The sequence below is a fragment of the Gadus chalcogrammus genome, chromosome 11 (genome assembly GCF_026213295.1).
Source record: "Gadus chalcogrammus isolate NIFS_2021 chromosome 11, NIFS_Gcha_1.0, whole genome shotgun sequence".
NCBI lineage: Eukaryota > Metazoa > Chordata > Actinopteri > Gadiformes > Gadidae > Gadus > Gadus chalcogrammus.
The window spans coordinates 6269631-6287130 of record NC_079422.1 but is presented as its reverse complement, the minus strand read 5'-3'; the positions used below and the strand labels follow the sequence as shown (position 1 = coordinate 6287130).

The window sequence follows — 17500 nt, the reverse complement described above, 5'->3', positions numbered from 1 at the left end:
CACATCCTCTATGGTCTCTCCTATGGTCCCCCGATGCACGTCCAACATGCACATAGACAGATTTGATATATATTTATATATGCATATGTGTTTGTATATATATATACTATGGTGCTGTAAATAATCCTATGGGGGTGAACCAATGACTACAGGGATGTTACGTCATGGCCCTCTCACCTCTGATCCAGCAGGTGTAGCTGTGTCCGTATTGTTACGTTTGGACGGCAGCCATCACCTTTATTCAAACAGAAAGCCCTTCAAATGTTTGAAGTTGATTGGAAATAAACATCCACCTACCCACGGCCCAATGGAAGGATTTTTTGTTTGTGTATGATCATGGCCTGAAAACGGAGATGCATGATTCTGTTCTGCATTTCAAATACACTCTCATTCAGATGGCAAATGTTGTCTAGTTTTAAAGATTTCGATTTTTTGAAAGATAACTCCTGGTAAGTTAGGGCGCTCCTGATTGGTTACATCCCTCGTTAGCGGCTAACGAGCACACTAGTGCACTAATGAGCGCTGACTCCTCTCGTCTCGGACCCTCCTCCTACTGCAGCTCGTTTGAGGCGCTACTCTGACAACATGACCCTGCCAGACTCCTTCATCCAGCGGCAGCGGCTGGACGCCAGCATGGCCGACACCTTCCTGGAGCACCTCTGTCTGCTGGACATCAACCAGGAGCCAATCACGGCCCGGAACACCAGCATCATCTGCACCATCGGTGAGTGGGTCAGCCAATGGCAGGGGACGATCCTCTTCAGCGGTCCTGTCCAGGACTCAGAGAGAGTCGACCAATGGAGTGACATGCGTCTGGGTTTTCCCCTCCCACGGCCTGTGGTGATCTTTATGTTAACATGTATGTGCACCCCTCGCCAAACTTCTTATCTCACTTTTATCCGGCAGTGTTTAGTAACGCTTCAATATTAACGCCGGTCAATACCTCACACTCGATACCAGGGCAGCGGGGGGCTCTCCGTAGACGGGCCCCCTGCTGGGAGGAGGGTTCACCACCGGGAGGATTGCACCTGTGTCAGGGGGGGGGGGGGGTGGTGGGACAGACTGGGACGGATCAGTGAGCTGGGTGATCCAGTTGATGATCTATAACTGTCTCCCCCCCCCTCCTGTGTCTCCCCCCCCCTCCCCCCCCCCCAGGGCCGGCCTCCCGCTCCATCCCCAAGCTGCAGGAGATGGTGAAAGCGGGGATGAACATCGCCCGGCTCAACTTCTCCCACGGCTCCCATGAGGTAGGGGTCCGTGCTCCTCTCTGCCCTACTGGTTACAGCACGGCGACTCCCCCACAGGGAGGTCATGGTGATACCTCGTCTTAAATGTCATTTAAATGTCAACGTATTACCCCAATCTAGTTGTGACGATAACTGGTGGTTAGGTCTGTTAAATGAGCTGTTGAAGGACTGGGGTATCGTTGTTCATCCTGGGGCGTTTCCTCAGCTCTACAGTCTGTTTATTACCTCATCCCTACAGAATGATTTGCTTGGGCTCCTGATAGCATTTTGGATCTGAATGATCCATCAATACTACTTTAATATATTTGTACGAAGAGAATAAATCCAATAAATTATAACTAAAACTAAAACGTTTTTCTGTAATGATTTTCAGAACAAAAAGAGACTGGGAATAATGTGAATTCAAATACAATGATGAAAATCTCCAGACAATAAATACAACACACATGAGTATAACATTGAGTTACTTATAGGTTTATGTGTCTTAGTCTCCAGGGGGAAATTCCCGCTAATTCTAATCAAACATTGTGCAACAACCCCTGGTTGTGTACTCAAGCTTGTCAGGCATGCAGTGCCTCATCACCACCCCGCCTCCAGCCCCCCAGCCTCCAGTTATGTAAGGCGCTGGACCAGTGGAGAGGAGAAGGCCATGTCCCCGACCGAGCATCAGAAACAGTTACCCTCTCAGTCACCTCCCCACACACTGCAGCAGTAGCTTCAGGCCTCCTCTCCTTATCCTGTATAAAGGAGACGTAGTGGACCGAACATGAGATACATTACTGTCATATTATTATTGCTGGAGCCGGATGACAACAGATCTACGTCCGGAACGTATGTCACAGCGAGTCTATCTGCTAGAGAGTCTATGGAACACACTGAATTGAAGCAATCCATGCCTGATGCAAACGGATGCTGAGTGTATTCTCCCGAACCACATCGGAGCAAATAGCAGGAGCCCTTCTCCCAGGACCATTTCAGGTGGTCATCAGACCAGCACCATTACCATTTCAGGTGATTAGGAGGCTGACACCATTATCATTTCAGGTGGTTAGGAGACTGACACCATTACCATTTCAGGTGATTAGGGGGCTGACACCATTACCATTTCAGGTGGTGAGAAGATTGACGCCATTACCATTCCAGGTGGTTAGGAGACTGACACCATTACCATTTCAGGTGGTTAGGAGATGGATGGGGAAGGATTTGAACAACACTATAACCATTTCCTTTTGTTGTGGATGTAATACAGGAAAGTTGACATTAAACCTGGACCACGTCTGTGAATGTAAGCCAATGACCCAACCCTGGGTGCATGCCTCTTGGGTGCACAGAGGTCAAAGTAGTCAGGTGTAGTCATAGTACTCAGTGGTGGTCATTGACTGACATAATTAATTCTATCCTCTCCTCTCTGTCTTTCTCTCTGCATCTCTCTCTCTCTCTCTCTCTCTCTCTCTCGCTCTCTCTCTCTCTCTCTATCCTTTTCTCTCTCTCAGTACCATGGCGACACTATCAAGAATATACGCGAGGCAGTGGAGACGATAACCTCCGACCCCTTGTACTATAGGCCAGTAGCCATCGCCTTGGATACCAAGGGCCCAGAGATCCGCACAGGATTGGTCAAAGGGGTGAGTGGAATACAACACCGTATTCAACATGGCTGTAAGTGGGATCTGAATCCCATCAGTGGGGTATGCACAGTGTAAATGCAAAGAACGTAAATGGGTGTTATTACCATTCAGGAATCCCTGGGTTGAAGTGTATTCACACACACACAAACTCACACACCTACACACACACACACACACACACAAACACACATGCATGCTTGAACCGAAATAAACAGTACATCAACCCACCAAGATCTTGGGTGTTTATGCAAAGCAGGTTTCTCTCTCTATGATTGTCTCTCTGTGTCTCTTTCTCTATATCTCTCTGCGTCTCTCTGTGTCTCTTTCTCTATATCTCTGTGTCTCTCTGCGTCTCTTTCTCACCTCGCAATTTCTCTTGCTCTGCCTCTCTGTGTATTTCTCACTTTCTCTCTCCCTCGCTCTTCCTCTGCTTGTCTGTCTTACTCTCTCACTTTCACCATCTCTCTCTCTGTCTCTCTGTGTCTCTATTTGTCTCGCTGTGCCTCTGTGTCTTTCTATGTCTCTGTGTCTGTGTCGCTCTGTGTCTCTGTGTGTCTCTCTCTATGTGTCTCTTTGTCTTTGTGTGTCTCTCTGTATCTCCCTCTCTATTTGTCTCTGTGTCTCTGTATTGCTGTCTCTCTCTCTCTCTCTCTCTCTTAGAGCTGGATCCAGCTGAGTGTCTGATCAATGTTCTATTTGCCAGAGCCCTAAACCCACTGATGGATTTAAAACCACATGTGGCAATATAACATGTAGATGCTGTCCGTTTGGAGCTAGCTGTGCCAGGAAGTACTTTCTGCCCATTGTGCCACAACATATCATGTATATCATTGGCCATATAAAATATGATCATTAGGGTGGGAAGGCAGGAAGCACAAGCTACTTGGCTCCTAATATGATTTGCATGTTAAAGAGGAAAGCCTCAATACTAAATACTTTACCATACAAATGAAATCCAGTAAAAAAAAATAAACATGATAGGCTATGATCCTAAATGAGTCAAAAGAAAATGTTTCAGTTGTTACATTTTGTGTTGGGTAGTGCTTCTGTTTATTACAGATTAGCTGCGTCTCAATTATCCAGCATCACCTTCCTCAGCCGGATGAAGCAGCTGAGATATGTGTTTGGATAGTAGAATTGTATGATTCAATAAGGAACTTTATAATAAGTTGTGTTTGTTTGTGTGTGTGTGTGTGTGTGTGTGTGTGTGTGTGTGTGTGTGTGTGTGTGTGTGTGTGTGTGTGTGTGTGTGTGTGTGTGTCTGTGTGTGTGTGTGTGTGTGTGTGTGTGTGTGTGTGTGTGTGTGTGTGTGTGTGTGTGTGTGTGTGTGTGTGTGTGTGTGTGTGTGTGCGTGGTGCTTGTGAGTACAGAGCGTGGAGGGGGAGGTGGAGCTGAAGAAGGGGGATCAGGTGCGCGTGGTGACGGCGGAGGCTGACAGGGACCACACTGATGGGAGCGTGGTCTGGGTGGACTACCCCAGCCTGCCCAAGGTCATCCAGAAGGGAGGCCAGATCTACATCGACGACGGCCTCATCGCACTCAAAGTCCTGGAAACTGGTATGACGGTTAAAATGTAGATCCCAGCCCAACCTCGGTAATATCATACCTGGCTGAATAGATTACTCTGCTGGTTCCAACGGGTGGTTGTAATACACACCAACTTATTCCCTAAGAGACTCTACACACTTTATTTCAGTTTACTTCGGTAAACTTAAATTGACTGTTAACATCTTTCCAATGTTTAGTGTGTTTTCCACATACTTGAAAAAATAGATGCCTTTGTAATTATGACCTCACTTCCTGCTCCGCTCAACGCCAGGCCCTGATTGGGTGGACACGGTGGTGGAGGCGGGCGGCCTGCTGTGCAGCCGTAAGGGGGTGAACCTGCCCGGCTGCGACCTGCTGGACATGCCGGCGGTGAGCGAGCGCGACGAGGCCGACCTGCGCTTCGGCGTGGCCCAGGGCGTGGACATGGTGTTCGCCAGCTTCATCCGCTCGGCGCAGGACGTCAAGGAGGTGCGGCGTGCGCTGGGGGAGCGCGGCCACGCCATCAAGGTCATCAGCAAGGTGGAGAGCCGCCAGGGGGTGCAGAAGTGAGTGGCGGCGGACCCCGGACGAGTGAGGTGGGGCGGGGGCACCTTGAGGGCCCCGCAGGGCGGTCAGGGAGCCACTCTAAGACAGGAGCACACGGGAGGACTGGAGCCTGGTTCTCTAGAGGCGCCTTTAGTGTGGGCAGGATAGTGCAGGTCCCTGGGGACCGTCGGAACACGGCGTGGGATGTGGGGGCTGGGGAGTCTGTGTGGGTCCCAGGCGAGCCGGGGCCCGTGCGTCAGATCCGTTCACATTTCAGCCGTACATATCGTACATGTTTGATTTGTACAACTGGAACAGAGATAGGAGTATAGATGATTATGGTTCAACCCTTAGCTATTCATTAGTTGCATATTAGACATGGCCATTTAGGCTGGATTTTTTTTTACTTATAAATAATTATTTCATATTCTCTTTCATGGCATTTATTTACCTTCTCTGATTGTAGATTATGATCTTCAGTTTCACCTAGAAATGTCCTAGACTGGTCCTAGGTCCTACCAGACTCTCCTACTTCATTTCATTTGCATTTGAGAGTCTGGACCTACTCAATTTACAAACGTTAACTCACTTGAAGGCGGGTGTCTGTTTAAGTTTAAAACTAGTGGATCTGCCCAGTGCCACTCTGGATCTGCCATAACCGATCGCTAACGTTTGGCCGGGAATCACGTTGTGCGCAGGCCGTAAACAAACCAAACACCGTGCGTGAAGATGTCCATCAACGAGAGCTGACTTTAACGTCATTGTTCTCAGCCACTCCCTCTGTTCGCTGATTGGACGCAGAAAATTTGGATGGAGAAAAACAACTAACATACCGCAGACCCAGACCTAGTAGCCTACTGAAGGGAAATCAAAATTGAGCGGAAGTACTTAGGCGGGCGGAGCCAGGCTAGAAATGTCCCTGGTTGTGAGATTTTTTCAAATGTAAATGTAAATGTGTAAATGTAACCCGAAATCATTTATATCATATTTTGGATCAAATTAAATGATATATTTATATGATAATTTGTAATAATTTAATCTAATAGAATTAAGCACTGCAAAAAATCACGAGTGAAAACGTTTTTATTAGGCTTTTACTCCAGGAGCAATAATACATCTAGCCTGGGTGGAGGAAATCATTAGTTGAGCTCACACAGAGAGTGAGCAGCGCACAACTGAGGTCCACTGCACGGCCGGATATGAGGGTGGGGCTCTATTGGTCGCCATCTGAATTTGAGAGTGATTGGCCGATGTATCCCTAAACGCGATTGATTTAGCTGTCCAGATTTATTATACTTCATAAGACAATCTCAGGCACAATGAGGCAATGCTTACAATTAACGTAGTTTCCTTTAGTTTGTTCTTTACTGATGACCATTTTTAACGTTTAAGTACCTGGTCTGTTGATATTCTATATTCTGAATAATGCTATTCTTCAGGGCTGAGGCAATGGTTCCCTGATGATCCTGCTTTTATTCATGGCACCATAATCATATGTTTTGTTAATAACCGCAATCTGTCTGAGGTGCATCTCTGTGCTTTATTGTTCTCCAAAGCACGTTCTGAGACCTCGGCTCTTCAGCAGCCTCTTGGTTAAATGTGGACTTGCATCATGGACCCCAAGAAATCCTCAGAGCACCTCAAAAGCTTTTTGGAAAACATGCAACCAATCAGATTCAGGGATACGATTGCAAAGGCTGGCTCAACTCACAATTCCAATTGGACCCAGGCGAGCAGAAAAATACCAGAGCGAGCAGGAAAACACTTTGCCAGCACGAGAGCTAAGACAGTATTTGTGCGCTCAAGGGCATAAATTGGGTTCTGCTTTAGTTTGTGTGCTCACTCAACTAATGATTGCTCCTCACAGGCTATATTATTGGTCTCGCAAGCAGAGAAATATTATGCGCAAGGGAAGTAAAAGTCCTCACACAAATCCTTTGTGCACAGATGTGTTAGGTGTACAGTGAGGTGTCTTACACTGATAGTATCATAGTTATAATAGTAAACACTAGCTACACTATCCGGCAGAATTTAACCACATTATTTCACCTACAATACCGGTAGTGCTAAGAGGAATAAACAGGATGGTGTATAAATCCACTTCTGACCGGAAACCTATTTTGCTAGACTGCCTGTTGTCACAGACTGACAAATAGATGTAGGTCAGCCTTGCCCTACCAAGACGGTTAAGATCTATGATGGTCGATCGAGATGTTTGTGTTAAATATAGCTGCCACTTCAAACACTCAGACAAAGTGTTAAATAGTTGACACTACTTTGTGTGATCCACTTTGTACCTTGAAGTCCTGGTCTGGTGACTGTGACTCCAACATGGTATCTCCTTGGATCCGATATCTTTCATGATTCATCATTCTGTGAGATTATTTCCTTTCAAAGTTATTACACCGTATAATATATTGCTCGATTACAATTGTATGCGTCTTCTCTCTTCTCTCCATAGCGTTACAGACCGTAAGGTTGAGGATCATTTACACTCCCAGCTTGCCAATTTATTTCAAACAATTATTATGAATGATTGGAAAAAATCTGCTATTGTTTGCTGCTATTCTTGTTGTTGTTTCATGGCAGCACATCCCAAATAAATACTTCACAAAAAAAAGATGATGATTCCTATACACCCCAAACTCCTGCCTGGACTATTTATAACAAGGCTCCTCTCCCCCCTCCCCACGTTAGTTTCGACGAGATCTTGGCGGCGAGTGATGGGGTGATGGTTGCCAGGGGCGACCTGGGCATTGAGATTCCGGCAGAGAAAGTTTTCATTGCCCAGAAGATGATGACCGGACGCTGCAACGCCGCCGGCAAGCCCGTCATCTGTGCTACGCAGGTCAGCCCCGCTCACACACACCGCAGAGCACCAAGCCCGTCACCTGTGCTACGCAGGTCAGCCCCGCTCACACACACTGCAGAGCACCAAGCCCGTCACCTGTGCTACGCAGGTCAGCCCCGCTCACACACACTGCAGAGCACCAAGCCCGTCACCTGTGCTACGCAGGTGAAAAATCTACGTAAAATACAGTGTTCTTTCATGAAATCGCATTTTACATCATTGCAGATTAATATGATGTCAATTGTGCGGGAATGGAACCCGGGTCGCTGCGATCAGGTCTGGACCTTAATGGTACCCGCCCGCTCCACCCCGTGAGCCAACGGGCGCCAGCAGCCACTCTTTAACAACGCTTTTCCCCAATTCTTCCAATGCTTATCGCCACGTTTCACTGCCAAGAATCAACAGTTAAATGTGGGAGGTCCCGTTGGAGCAGGGACCGAGCTCAATCCTAGATTGCACGTTGGTCTGGGGAAGATGTTGTCATTTTCTTCTGCACAAGAGGCGTGATCAATGGGCCTAGTTCAAACGACTCTGTTTGCAATTTTGCTGCATGCCGTCGCTTCCCTGTCGTCGTTGTGTTGAACCAGCCAATCGGGCGCCAGGGGGAAAAGCCAGATTGGTGATTAGCTCCCGCAAAACGTATCGAAAATAGAAAGAAATGCATGTTCTTCTCCAGACCCTTCTGCAGGGCGAACTCAAATTGCCGGCAGAGTGGGCGGGGCTACCCAGTCTAAGTCTGCAGTGTATTACCGATAACTTGAAGATGGATTAAACACCCGGTGTAGTGGAGTGAATGCACAGGGCAGACGGTTAGAAAGATCATTGATGGACTGCTGGGGTCTGACTTTTATCATGGTTGATTGGGCGGAGAAGGTTCATATTTAGTGGATGCTCACCGTTGTCAGAACGGGATATTAAACACGCTTCTTAATACGTTAAATAGCACGGCAGAAAGATAAAATGAGACATGACGAAAGCTTGAACGCTTTCGGCCTTCCATACACACAGGCATGCCTGCGCACACGTACACACGCAAACCAGCTGGGTAATGGATTCCATCCGTATAAATGAACAAGGGGGTGATGCTGGAACACATGCATGATAGCCCCGTGTTCTTCTGCCCCACCGCCTTCACACCACCACAGTCTAGTCGGCTGTCATGAACACTCACGCTCACACATACACCCCGCCGTCTCCCTACACACACACACACACACACACACACACACACACACACACACACACACATATGCATGAAAACACGCACACACACTCCCATCCATGCAAACATACAGGCACTCCCACTCACACAAGCATAAACACACACGCACACACAGACACACACACACACACACACACACACACACACACACACACACACACACACACACACACACACATACACACACACACACACACACACACACACACAAACACACATGAATTAGGCAACATGAGTCATTGCACCAAGTCTGGTTAATGCCACAGCCCTCAGAGAGACAGCACTCTAGCAGGTCTGCCACACACGCACACACACCCGAAGCATACACAGACACACAAATAAACACACAGACACACACACACACACACACACACACACACACACACACACACACACACACACACACACACACACACACACACACACACACACACACACACACACACACACACACACACACACACACACACACACAGATGGACAAACATGCATTTGCATAGGGATAGGAACTTGACGTTCATGTGACGACCTCTCTTATGTTTGGAGTGTCTGTCTCCTTACTGACCAGTAATGCGGGACTGTGTGTCTGCAGCAATCATCTCTCTCTTTCTTCCCTCTCTTGCTGTCTCTCGCTCATCGACCTCTCTCTTCTCTACTCAAGCAATCTATAGCTGAAGCAATTACCCTTGTCCTCTTCATGTTTTTTCTCCTCTCAAAGCATTAATGCCTGTCCTGTCCTGTGTGTATCTGTGGTTGTGTGTGTGTGTGTGTGTGTGTGTGTGTGTGTGTGTGTGTGTGTGTGTGTGTGTGTGCGTGCATTTGTGTGTGTGCGCCTGTCTGTGTGACTGCGTGTGTGTGTGTGTGTGTGTGCGTGCATTTGTGTGTGTGCGCCTGTCTGTGTGACTGCGTGTGTGTGTGTGTGTGTGTGTGTGTGTGTGTGTGTGTGTGTGTGTGTGTGTGTGTGTGTGTGTGTGTGTGTGTGTGTGTGTGTGTGTTTGTGTGTGTGTGTGTGTGTGTGTGTAGATGCTGGAGAGCATGGTGTCCCACCCGCGGCCCACCCGAGCAGAGGGCGGGGACGTGGCCAACGCCGTGCTGGACGGGGCCGACTGCGTGATGTTGTCAGGGGAGACGGCCAAGGGACTGTTTCCTGTAGAGGCTGTCGCCATGATGCACTCGGTAGGAAGTGTGTGTGTGTGTGTGTGTGTGTGTGTGTGTGTGTGTGTGTGTGTGTGTGTGTGTGTGTGTGTGTGTGTGTGTGTGTGTGTGTGTGTGTGTGTGTGTGTGTCTGTGAGTGTGTGTGTGTGTGTGTGCACATGTGCATGTATTCCTATGTGTATATTTGTTTTCACATGCAATGAAAGACCTTGAGTGTGAATATTATAATGTTCACCATTAGAGCTCTACTCCTCAAGGGGGTCTGGGTGGTCTGGTGGTTAAGGGGGTCTGACTCAATACCCTGAAGGGGATTGAATTAAAACACCAAAGTCAGCGGTCTACCTTTAGTTCTCCTTGAGATGCGGTACCCCAACCTTCTCTGTAACGACATGCATCTAGAAATATCCATCCACTCAAATAGTAGCAAACAGATACTTTATCTGATTGTTTCGGCCCGGCCCACCATTCTGTGTACCCCAGGGTCAGAGAGGAACAGGGCTCAGGGCATTCTGCCCCTATCTAACCTTTAATTGCCCTCAGATCTGTGATGAATAAGAGTCGAAGTTAACTGCTGTTTGAAGTTGTCGAATTCAATGTTACTGAATTCATTCAAATCAAATATGACACAATAATAGTCTTTGGAGTCATAGATACTTTAAACCTAATACCCAGGGGCAAACAATCCCCTGATTTATACATGTGCGGTTTAATGGTTGATTTAGTCCTGTGTGCCTTTTTCAAAGTGCCGTCTCTCTCTCTCTCTCTCTCTCTGTGCTCTGCCTTCCCCCCCAACAGATCTGCAGGGAGGCGGAGGCGGCCATCTTCCACCAGCAGCTGTTTGAGGAGCTGCGTCGGCTCACCCCTCTGTCCTACGACCCCACCGAGGTCACTGCCATCGGGGCCGTGGAGTCCTCCTTCAAGTGCTACGCCGGCGCCATCATCGTCCTCAGCACCACTGGGAGGTAGATTCCCCTTCCCTCACACCTCTGAGACATGGCCCTCACACCACTGAGACATGGCCCTCACACTACTGACACATGGCCCTCACACTACTGACACATGGCCCTCACACTACTGACACATGGCCCTCACATTACTGACACATGGCCCTCACACTACTGACACATGGCCCTCACACCTCTGAGACATGGCCCTCACACTACTGACACATGGCCCTCACACCTCTGAGACATGACCCTCACACTACTGACACGTGGCCCTCACACTACTGACACATGGCCCTCACACTACTGACACATGGCCCTCACACTACTGACACATGGCCCTCGCACTACTGACACATGGCCCTCACACTACTGACACATGGCCCTCACACTACTGACACATGGCCCTCACACTACTGACACATGGCCCTCGCACTACAGATACATGGCCCCCACACTACTGACACATGGCCCTCACACCTCTGATACATGGCCCTCACACCTCTGATACATGGCCCTCGCACTACTGATACATGGCCCTCACACCTCTGAGACATGGCCCTCGCACTACTGATACATGGCCCTCACACTACTGACACATGGCCCTCGCACTACTGATACTACTGACTATAAGATTAAGTTATAAGTTAAAAAACAGTATCAAACAACTAAGTAAAAGCTTGTTTGTTGCAGCACAAATCTAATTTTATCATGAATGATTTGTATGTTGCTTGGTATACGCCAGTGCCCCAGTGGAGTGACGTAGCCTACCTTGATATGCTGGAGGCCTGGTAAACATCAGCCAACCAGACCTGGTATTAACATTGATGTCAAGAGCTCCAGCTGTCCTGCTGGGACATCAATGGGAAACTGATCATGATTATCTTTTTGAGAAAAACTCACACACAATCAAATTGTGCATTAAACACATCCACTGTAGTGAAAGTATTACAAATCTTTCACAAATTTCATCACCTCTCTCTCTCTCTCTCTCTCTCTCTCTCTCTCTCTCTCTCTCTCTCTCTCTCTCTCTCTCTCTCTCTCTCTCTCTCTCTCTCTCTCTCTCAGGTCGGCCCACCTCCTGTCGCGGTACCGCCCTCGCTGTCCCATCGTGGCCGTCACACGGAGCCCTCAGGTGTGTACCCAGCCTAAATTCCTTCTCCCCCGTCACGTCTGCTGTGTTCTCAGACTACACTGTGGCTCACAAACTCTCTCTCACACACACACACACACCCACACACACATGCACACATATACACACACACACACACACACACACACACACACACTCCCTCAAACACACACACATACAGACACACTTAAATAAATAAATGCACATATTTGTCCTGGTTCACTAAGGTTACTGGCTGGTGGATTGCCTAAAACTCTTTTCAAATTGGATAGATATGCATCCTATCCATGACTATCCATGTTGTGATCTATTACACAGGATTGTGTTTAGCAAACCACTATGAAAGTGTTGAGGTTGCCCTCATGTGTCCTAAAAACCATACGTTATACTTTTATCACGTCACTTTATGGTCTACTCATCCTCGATGTTGTCAATGGATAATCAGGTTGTATGTTAATCCAACCTTTTGAGGAAGAAGATTGATTTTTCTCCATGCAATCCTCCTGTGGCAGTCTGAGCAGGGCTCATTTCATTCAGCTCTGAAAGCACTCCAGCATAATCCACTTTGTACTAAAGTCGCTGGTGGAGTTGAATAATTCCAGTCCTGTTCGCTTGGCTTCCATTAAAACCGGAAGATTGCCTTGTTTCAATTAAAACTGGAGGGCCACTACATACAAAACCTATCTCTGTCTATGTTCCCCGGTCAAGGTTGTTTTAATGGGAAAACCAATAGCACCACAGGTAGGGAGATTATAGGAATATACATTGAAAATGATTCCAATAAGGGCTGAACAGTGGCAGGATCCTCCATTATGACAGTTTTTGGTAACCTGATTTAAGAGCCACAAATACGGTCCTCTTTGTTCTGAATATGTCTGCAGTTAGGATAAAAGCCCAAACTCCATCATCATGTTTAATGACCTCTGTCCCATACGCTCTATGAAGCACATCCAGCCATGGTGCTCTGCACACACACATCAAAGGGGGCGTACTGATTTTTATTTTACATTTTACAAGGATACAATGTTCTTGTTTCTACGGTGATACATCTCCAAGTCCAACAGATTTGATCATTGGTGGGAAAAAGAAAAGATCAGAAGGAGCTTCTCTGTTGATCGATCACACACACACACACACACACACACACACACACACACACACACACACACACACACACACACACACACACACACACACACACACACACACACACACACACACATATGTGTGTGGCAGACAGACAGACAGACAGACAGACAGACAATATATGCACACACACAAACAAACATGTATGTGTGGGTGTGTGTGTTTGAGGCAGACGAACCCACCCCCAGAGGCGTAGTGTGTACCCAAAGCAGCAGGTTGGTTGTGAGTGAAGAGGGTTGTGGTTGTGCTCTCCTTCCAGGTGGCCCGCCAGTCCCAGCTGCTAAGGGGGGTGTTCCCCGCCCTCTTCCACCCCCTCCCCGCCCCCGTCTGGGCCGACGACGTGGACAACAGAGTCGACTTCGGCTTCGAAATCGGTGTGTATGTGTGTGTGTGTGCGGCGTGAGTGAGTTTGTCGTGGGTGGGTGTGTAGGTCAAATTTGTGCATGTGTGTACATGGATTATTTGTAGGCATGTGTGTGTGTCTGACTTTTTTTTTTCTCTCTCTCTCTCTCTCTCTCTCTCTCTCTCTCTCTCTCTCTCTCTCTCTCTCTCTCTCTCTCTCTCTCTCCTCTATAGGTAAGGCGAGGGGGTTCTTCAAGCCTGGAGACATGGTTATTATTGTGACCGGCTGGATTCCAGGCTCGGGTCACACTAACATCATGAGGGCGGTCAATGTCCCCTAAACGGCCCCTGCTCATTGGACACTGTCCTGGACTGGCTCACCCACCAATGAAAAGACACCCGATCAGCCATCATTCATTAGTCAGATTAATCAATATCCAGAGTTTATTTAATTTGTTTTGTTTAAATTAATGAAAATTATGAAGATTTGGATCACGCTAGTATGTCGTAAAACCAATTTTATTTGTGATGCAACGACTCCTTCTTAATAAAACTACATAAATTGCTGTGATGCTCTGCAGTGTTTTTATTTTGTATGATTATGAATGCAGCAGTAGCCCAATTTCAATAACCCATTTCCCATCATATTAATATTGTTCCTGTTATCGGTCGGAGTCAGGTTTATCGCTCCCTTTCTGCTCTGTGCCGCCCGTGGATGGAGATTACTGGATCTTTATTTCGCAGGCCTTCCGCACGTCTGCGAGATGACCCAGATGCCCACGCCGAGCGACTGTTTTGCCCATAAACTAATTAACTGTCTTTGTCCGCTCCTGCCTCACCAATGCCACTCAAGCTCCCTCCTCTTCTGATTTCCTCCTTATATCTCTCTCTCTCTCTCTCTCTCTCTCTCTCTCTCTCTCTCTCTCTCTCTCTCTCTCTCTCTCTCTCTCTCTCTCTCTCTCTCTCTCTCTCTCTCTCTCTCTCTCTCTCTCTCTCTCTCTCTCTCTCTCTCTCTCTCTCTCTCTCTGTCTAGGCGGGAGCGGCTGTGACGCGCAGACCGGATACCTGCGAAAGCGGGACGACCGGCGGGCGCGCGGCCGTGGGGGAGATGACGATGGGGATGCGGCTGCCATGGCAACAATCCGATTATCTTCAGACCTTTTTATTCGCCATTATTTATTTAATATTTCATTGGAGAATGAAGAGCGCCCATGTGGACACGCGTGCCAACGAGGGCTTGTGGCGTGGCTTAGTGTCTGAATGAGAAGTAGAATAACAAGTCAGCTGCTTCGGATTTTTTGGGAAACGCTCAACAAGTTATTTTATTTAAATGTTGTTCTCCACGAGCAGGCGGATCTTGATCGGAGCGCACGCTTTCACCTGGGATTAATCCCGGGTCAGATTTATAGGTCTCCCTCCAGTGTGTTAGTCCTGAGCGGGGAGAGAGGATGTTACCGAGGGGTTGTTGTTCCACGGTGGCACCGAGAGGTCGGCGGAGCTGAGGACGGATGGAGGAGGAGACGCGACTGGCAGACAACCCATCATGATGGGCGTTGGACTCCCGACGTTTAAACCCCCAATTAAGTCTTGGAGCAGCGAGCCACCATATTCCGAGGAAATCAGATCGCGTCCAACATGAGGCTGTATGAGCTGTGGCTGCTTGGACAAAATAATTGTCACCGTTTCGCCAATTTCACCGAAAACGAGGACCAATTTGGGGGTAATTTAAATGCTGTTCTCTGTCTCGTGTCCCTCCCTCTGTCTGAAAACTGCGTGTCTCTGGTCGGCAGCGTATTGACAACCGCAGACTAGCGCGCTCTTTTGGCAAAGCGCAATGAATGTGCCCATTGGGGGTCTCTGATGTCAGCCGGCAACCCTCCGGCCACCTAAAGTGTCCTTCATCGCAGAGTGAATATTTTCCGATCCATCATCACCTCCACCTCCCCGGCGTCCAGAGAAACCCGGACACATTGAGAGACACCCGAAATAGAAAAACGGGGAGAAACAGCCAGGACGCGTATACGCACACACCCTCTCAAAAACACACACACATATACACTGACAAACACAGACAGTGACACACACACACGCACACACACGCACGCACACACACACACACACACACACACACACACACACACACACACACACACACACACACACACACACACACACACACACACACACACACACACACACACACACACACACACACACACACACACACACAGTCGAGACACAGACGGCCAATGAGTGAGACGCTTCGTTATCAATCTAAGAGCGGGAATTGGGGAGCAGTATGCCCGGCGTCGAAGCGCTGAGGGCGCCCGCGAAGAGGAGAAGGAGGGCCTCGGGCAGAGAGCAGCAGCGTTTCAAGGACAATACAGGAGGAATTATTAAGAAACATTCATAAAAAAAATACAAAAAGGAAGGATCAAATGAGAGCTTGGTTCCTGGCCATCGTGACCGGCAGCGTGAGGGACTCATTGCTGTGTAAGTGTCCAGCTCCAAGGGCACTGAGGTAAGGATGGGCAGGGCAGAGTAGCGGAGGCAGAGGTGCGAGTCGCCAGCTGGGGGAGATTAACCGGCACAATCCCTCACAGTGGGACTGCTTGACAACCGGATGAAATATTGAGGCAATTGTCTAGACAGATTATTCTTCAAGTTTTTGAAATCGCACATCTTTGAACAAACCTGATGTAAGGTGAAAGCAGTCCAGAGCGAGGTTCACGTTCACTATCCTACCTACCCCGCCCCCCTCCCTCATCGCCCCCCCCGCCCCCCTCCCCCCGCCCCCCGCCCCGCCCCTGAGTCGGGATGGATGGGGTGGCTGGAGGCACGGGCACCCCGGGCAGTGCTGGGGGGTCCGGGGGTGGCAGCCTGCCCCGGCGCAGCGCGGGGGACTCCAAGCGGCGCAGTAAAGGCAGCAGCCTTCCCTCCTCCGGCTACCGGCTGTCCCAGGCCTCCCTGGAGGGGGAGCGGGGCTCCGTGGGGGGCGAGAGCACCGGGAACAGGCGCCGCCTCTCCATCATGAGCGCCTCCAACAGGGACAGCCTCCCATTCCTCCGCCCCGCCGGGACCCCCACCACACCCATCGCCCTGCCTCCCCCTCCCATCTCCTCCCCCGCTGGCAACTCCTCCTCGTCCCTGCCCCAGCCGCGCTCTGTCGGCGTCCGCTCTGCCCTGGCCTCCACCTCCTCTGCGGGCACCGGGGTGCTGGTGGTGGCGACGGGCGGAGCCACGGAGACCACCACCACCACCACCACCACGGCCTGCAACGCGGCCGGCGTGGCCGGCAGCCCCCAGATGGGCGGCCTGGCGGGGATGGGGGTCTTCGGCATGGGGCTGGACGGGGGCGAGGACTACAGCTACTCCAACCAGAGCACCTTCATCCAGAGGCAGTTCGGGGCCATGCTGCAGCCCGGGGTCAACAAGTTCAGCCTGCGCATGTTCGGCTCCCACAAGGCGGTGGCTCTGGAGCAGGAGAGGCTGAAGTCGGCCGGCACCTGGATCATACACCCCTACAGCGACTTCAGGTGAGGGGGGGGGAGCAGGCTGTCGGCAGCCCAACATGGTTCAACTAATACTGATGTTGCTGATATTGTTGTGCCGCCCTCATGACGGATTGAGGTGAATAGACGGGAGACAGGCAGGCGGGCAGAACACTCAGACCAGCACTTGAGGAGGGGAGATGGGAGACAGAGGGGGAGGTTGCGACCTCTTCGTTGTGAAAGGCGGAGGGGAGATAGAGAGAAAGACA

At 49.3% G+C, this 17500-nt stretch overlaps 2 protein-coding genes across 4 annotated transcripts in view; both read left to right on the top strand.

Moving 5' to 3' along the window:
- The window catches only part of pklr (pyruvate kinase L/R), a 19047-nt gene extending 4745 nt beyond the window's left edge, over window positions 1-14302 (top strand). For 2 of the 3 annotated variants that reach the window (XM_056602340.1, XM_056602339.1), the window contains exons 2-12: window positions 560-724; window positions 1156-1247; window positions 2741-2872; window positions 4246-4432; window positions 4695-4968; window positions 7646-7796; window positions 10045-10197; window positions 10972-11138; window positions 12189-12255; window positions 13658-13772; window positions 13975-14302. In XM_056602340.1, the coding sequence (XP_056458315.1) occupies window positions 586-724; window positions 1156-1247; window positions 2741-2872; window positions 4246-4432; window positions 4695-4968; window positions 7646-7796; window positions 10045-10197; window positions 10972-11138; window positions 12189-12255; window positions 13658-13772; window positions 13975-14081 (1584 nt within the window). In that variant the 5' untranslated portion in view covers window positions 560-585 and the 3' untranslated portion in view covers window positions 14082-14302. Of the gene's footprint in view, window positions 1-541; window positions 725-1155; window positions 1248-2740; window positions 2873-4245; window positions 4433-4694; window positions 4969-7645; window positions 7797-10044; window positions 10198-10971; window positions 11139-12188; window positions 12256-13657; window positions 13773-13974 lie in introns of all 3 variants that reach the window. The other variant, XM_056602338.1, reaches the window with a different exon arrangement.
- A 2255-nt stretch (window positions 14303-16557) lies between these two features.
- LOC130391663 (potassium/sodium hyperpolarization-activated cyclic nucleotide-gated channel 3-like) overlaps window positions 16558-17500 on the top strand; it is a 17757-nt gene continuing 16814 nt past the window's right edge. The window contains exon 1 of the mRNA XM_056601891.1: window positions 16558-17276. Coding sequence (XP_056457866.1) covers window positions 16558-17276 — 719 coding nt within the window. The remainder of the gene's footprint in view (window positions 17277-17500) is intronic.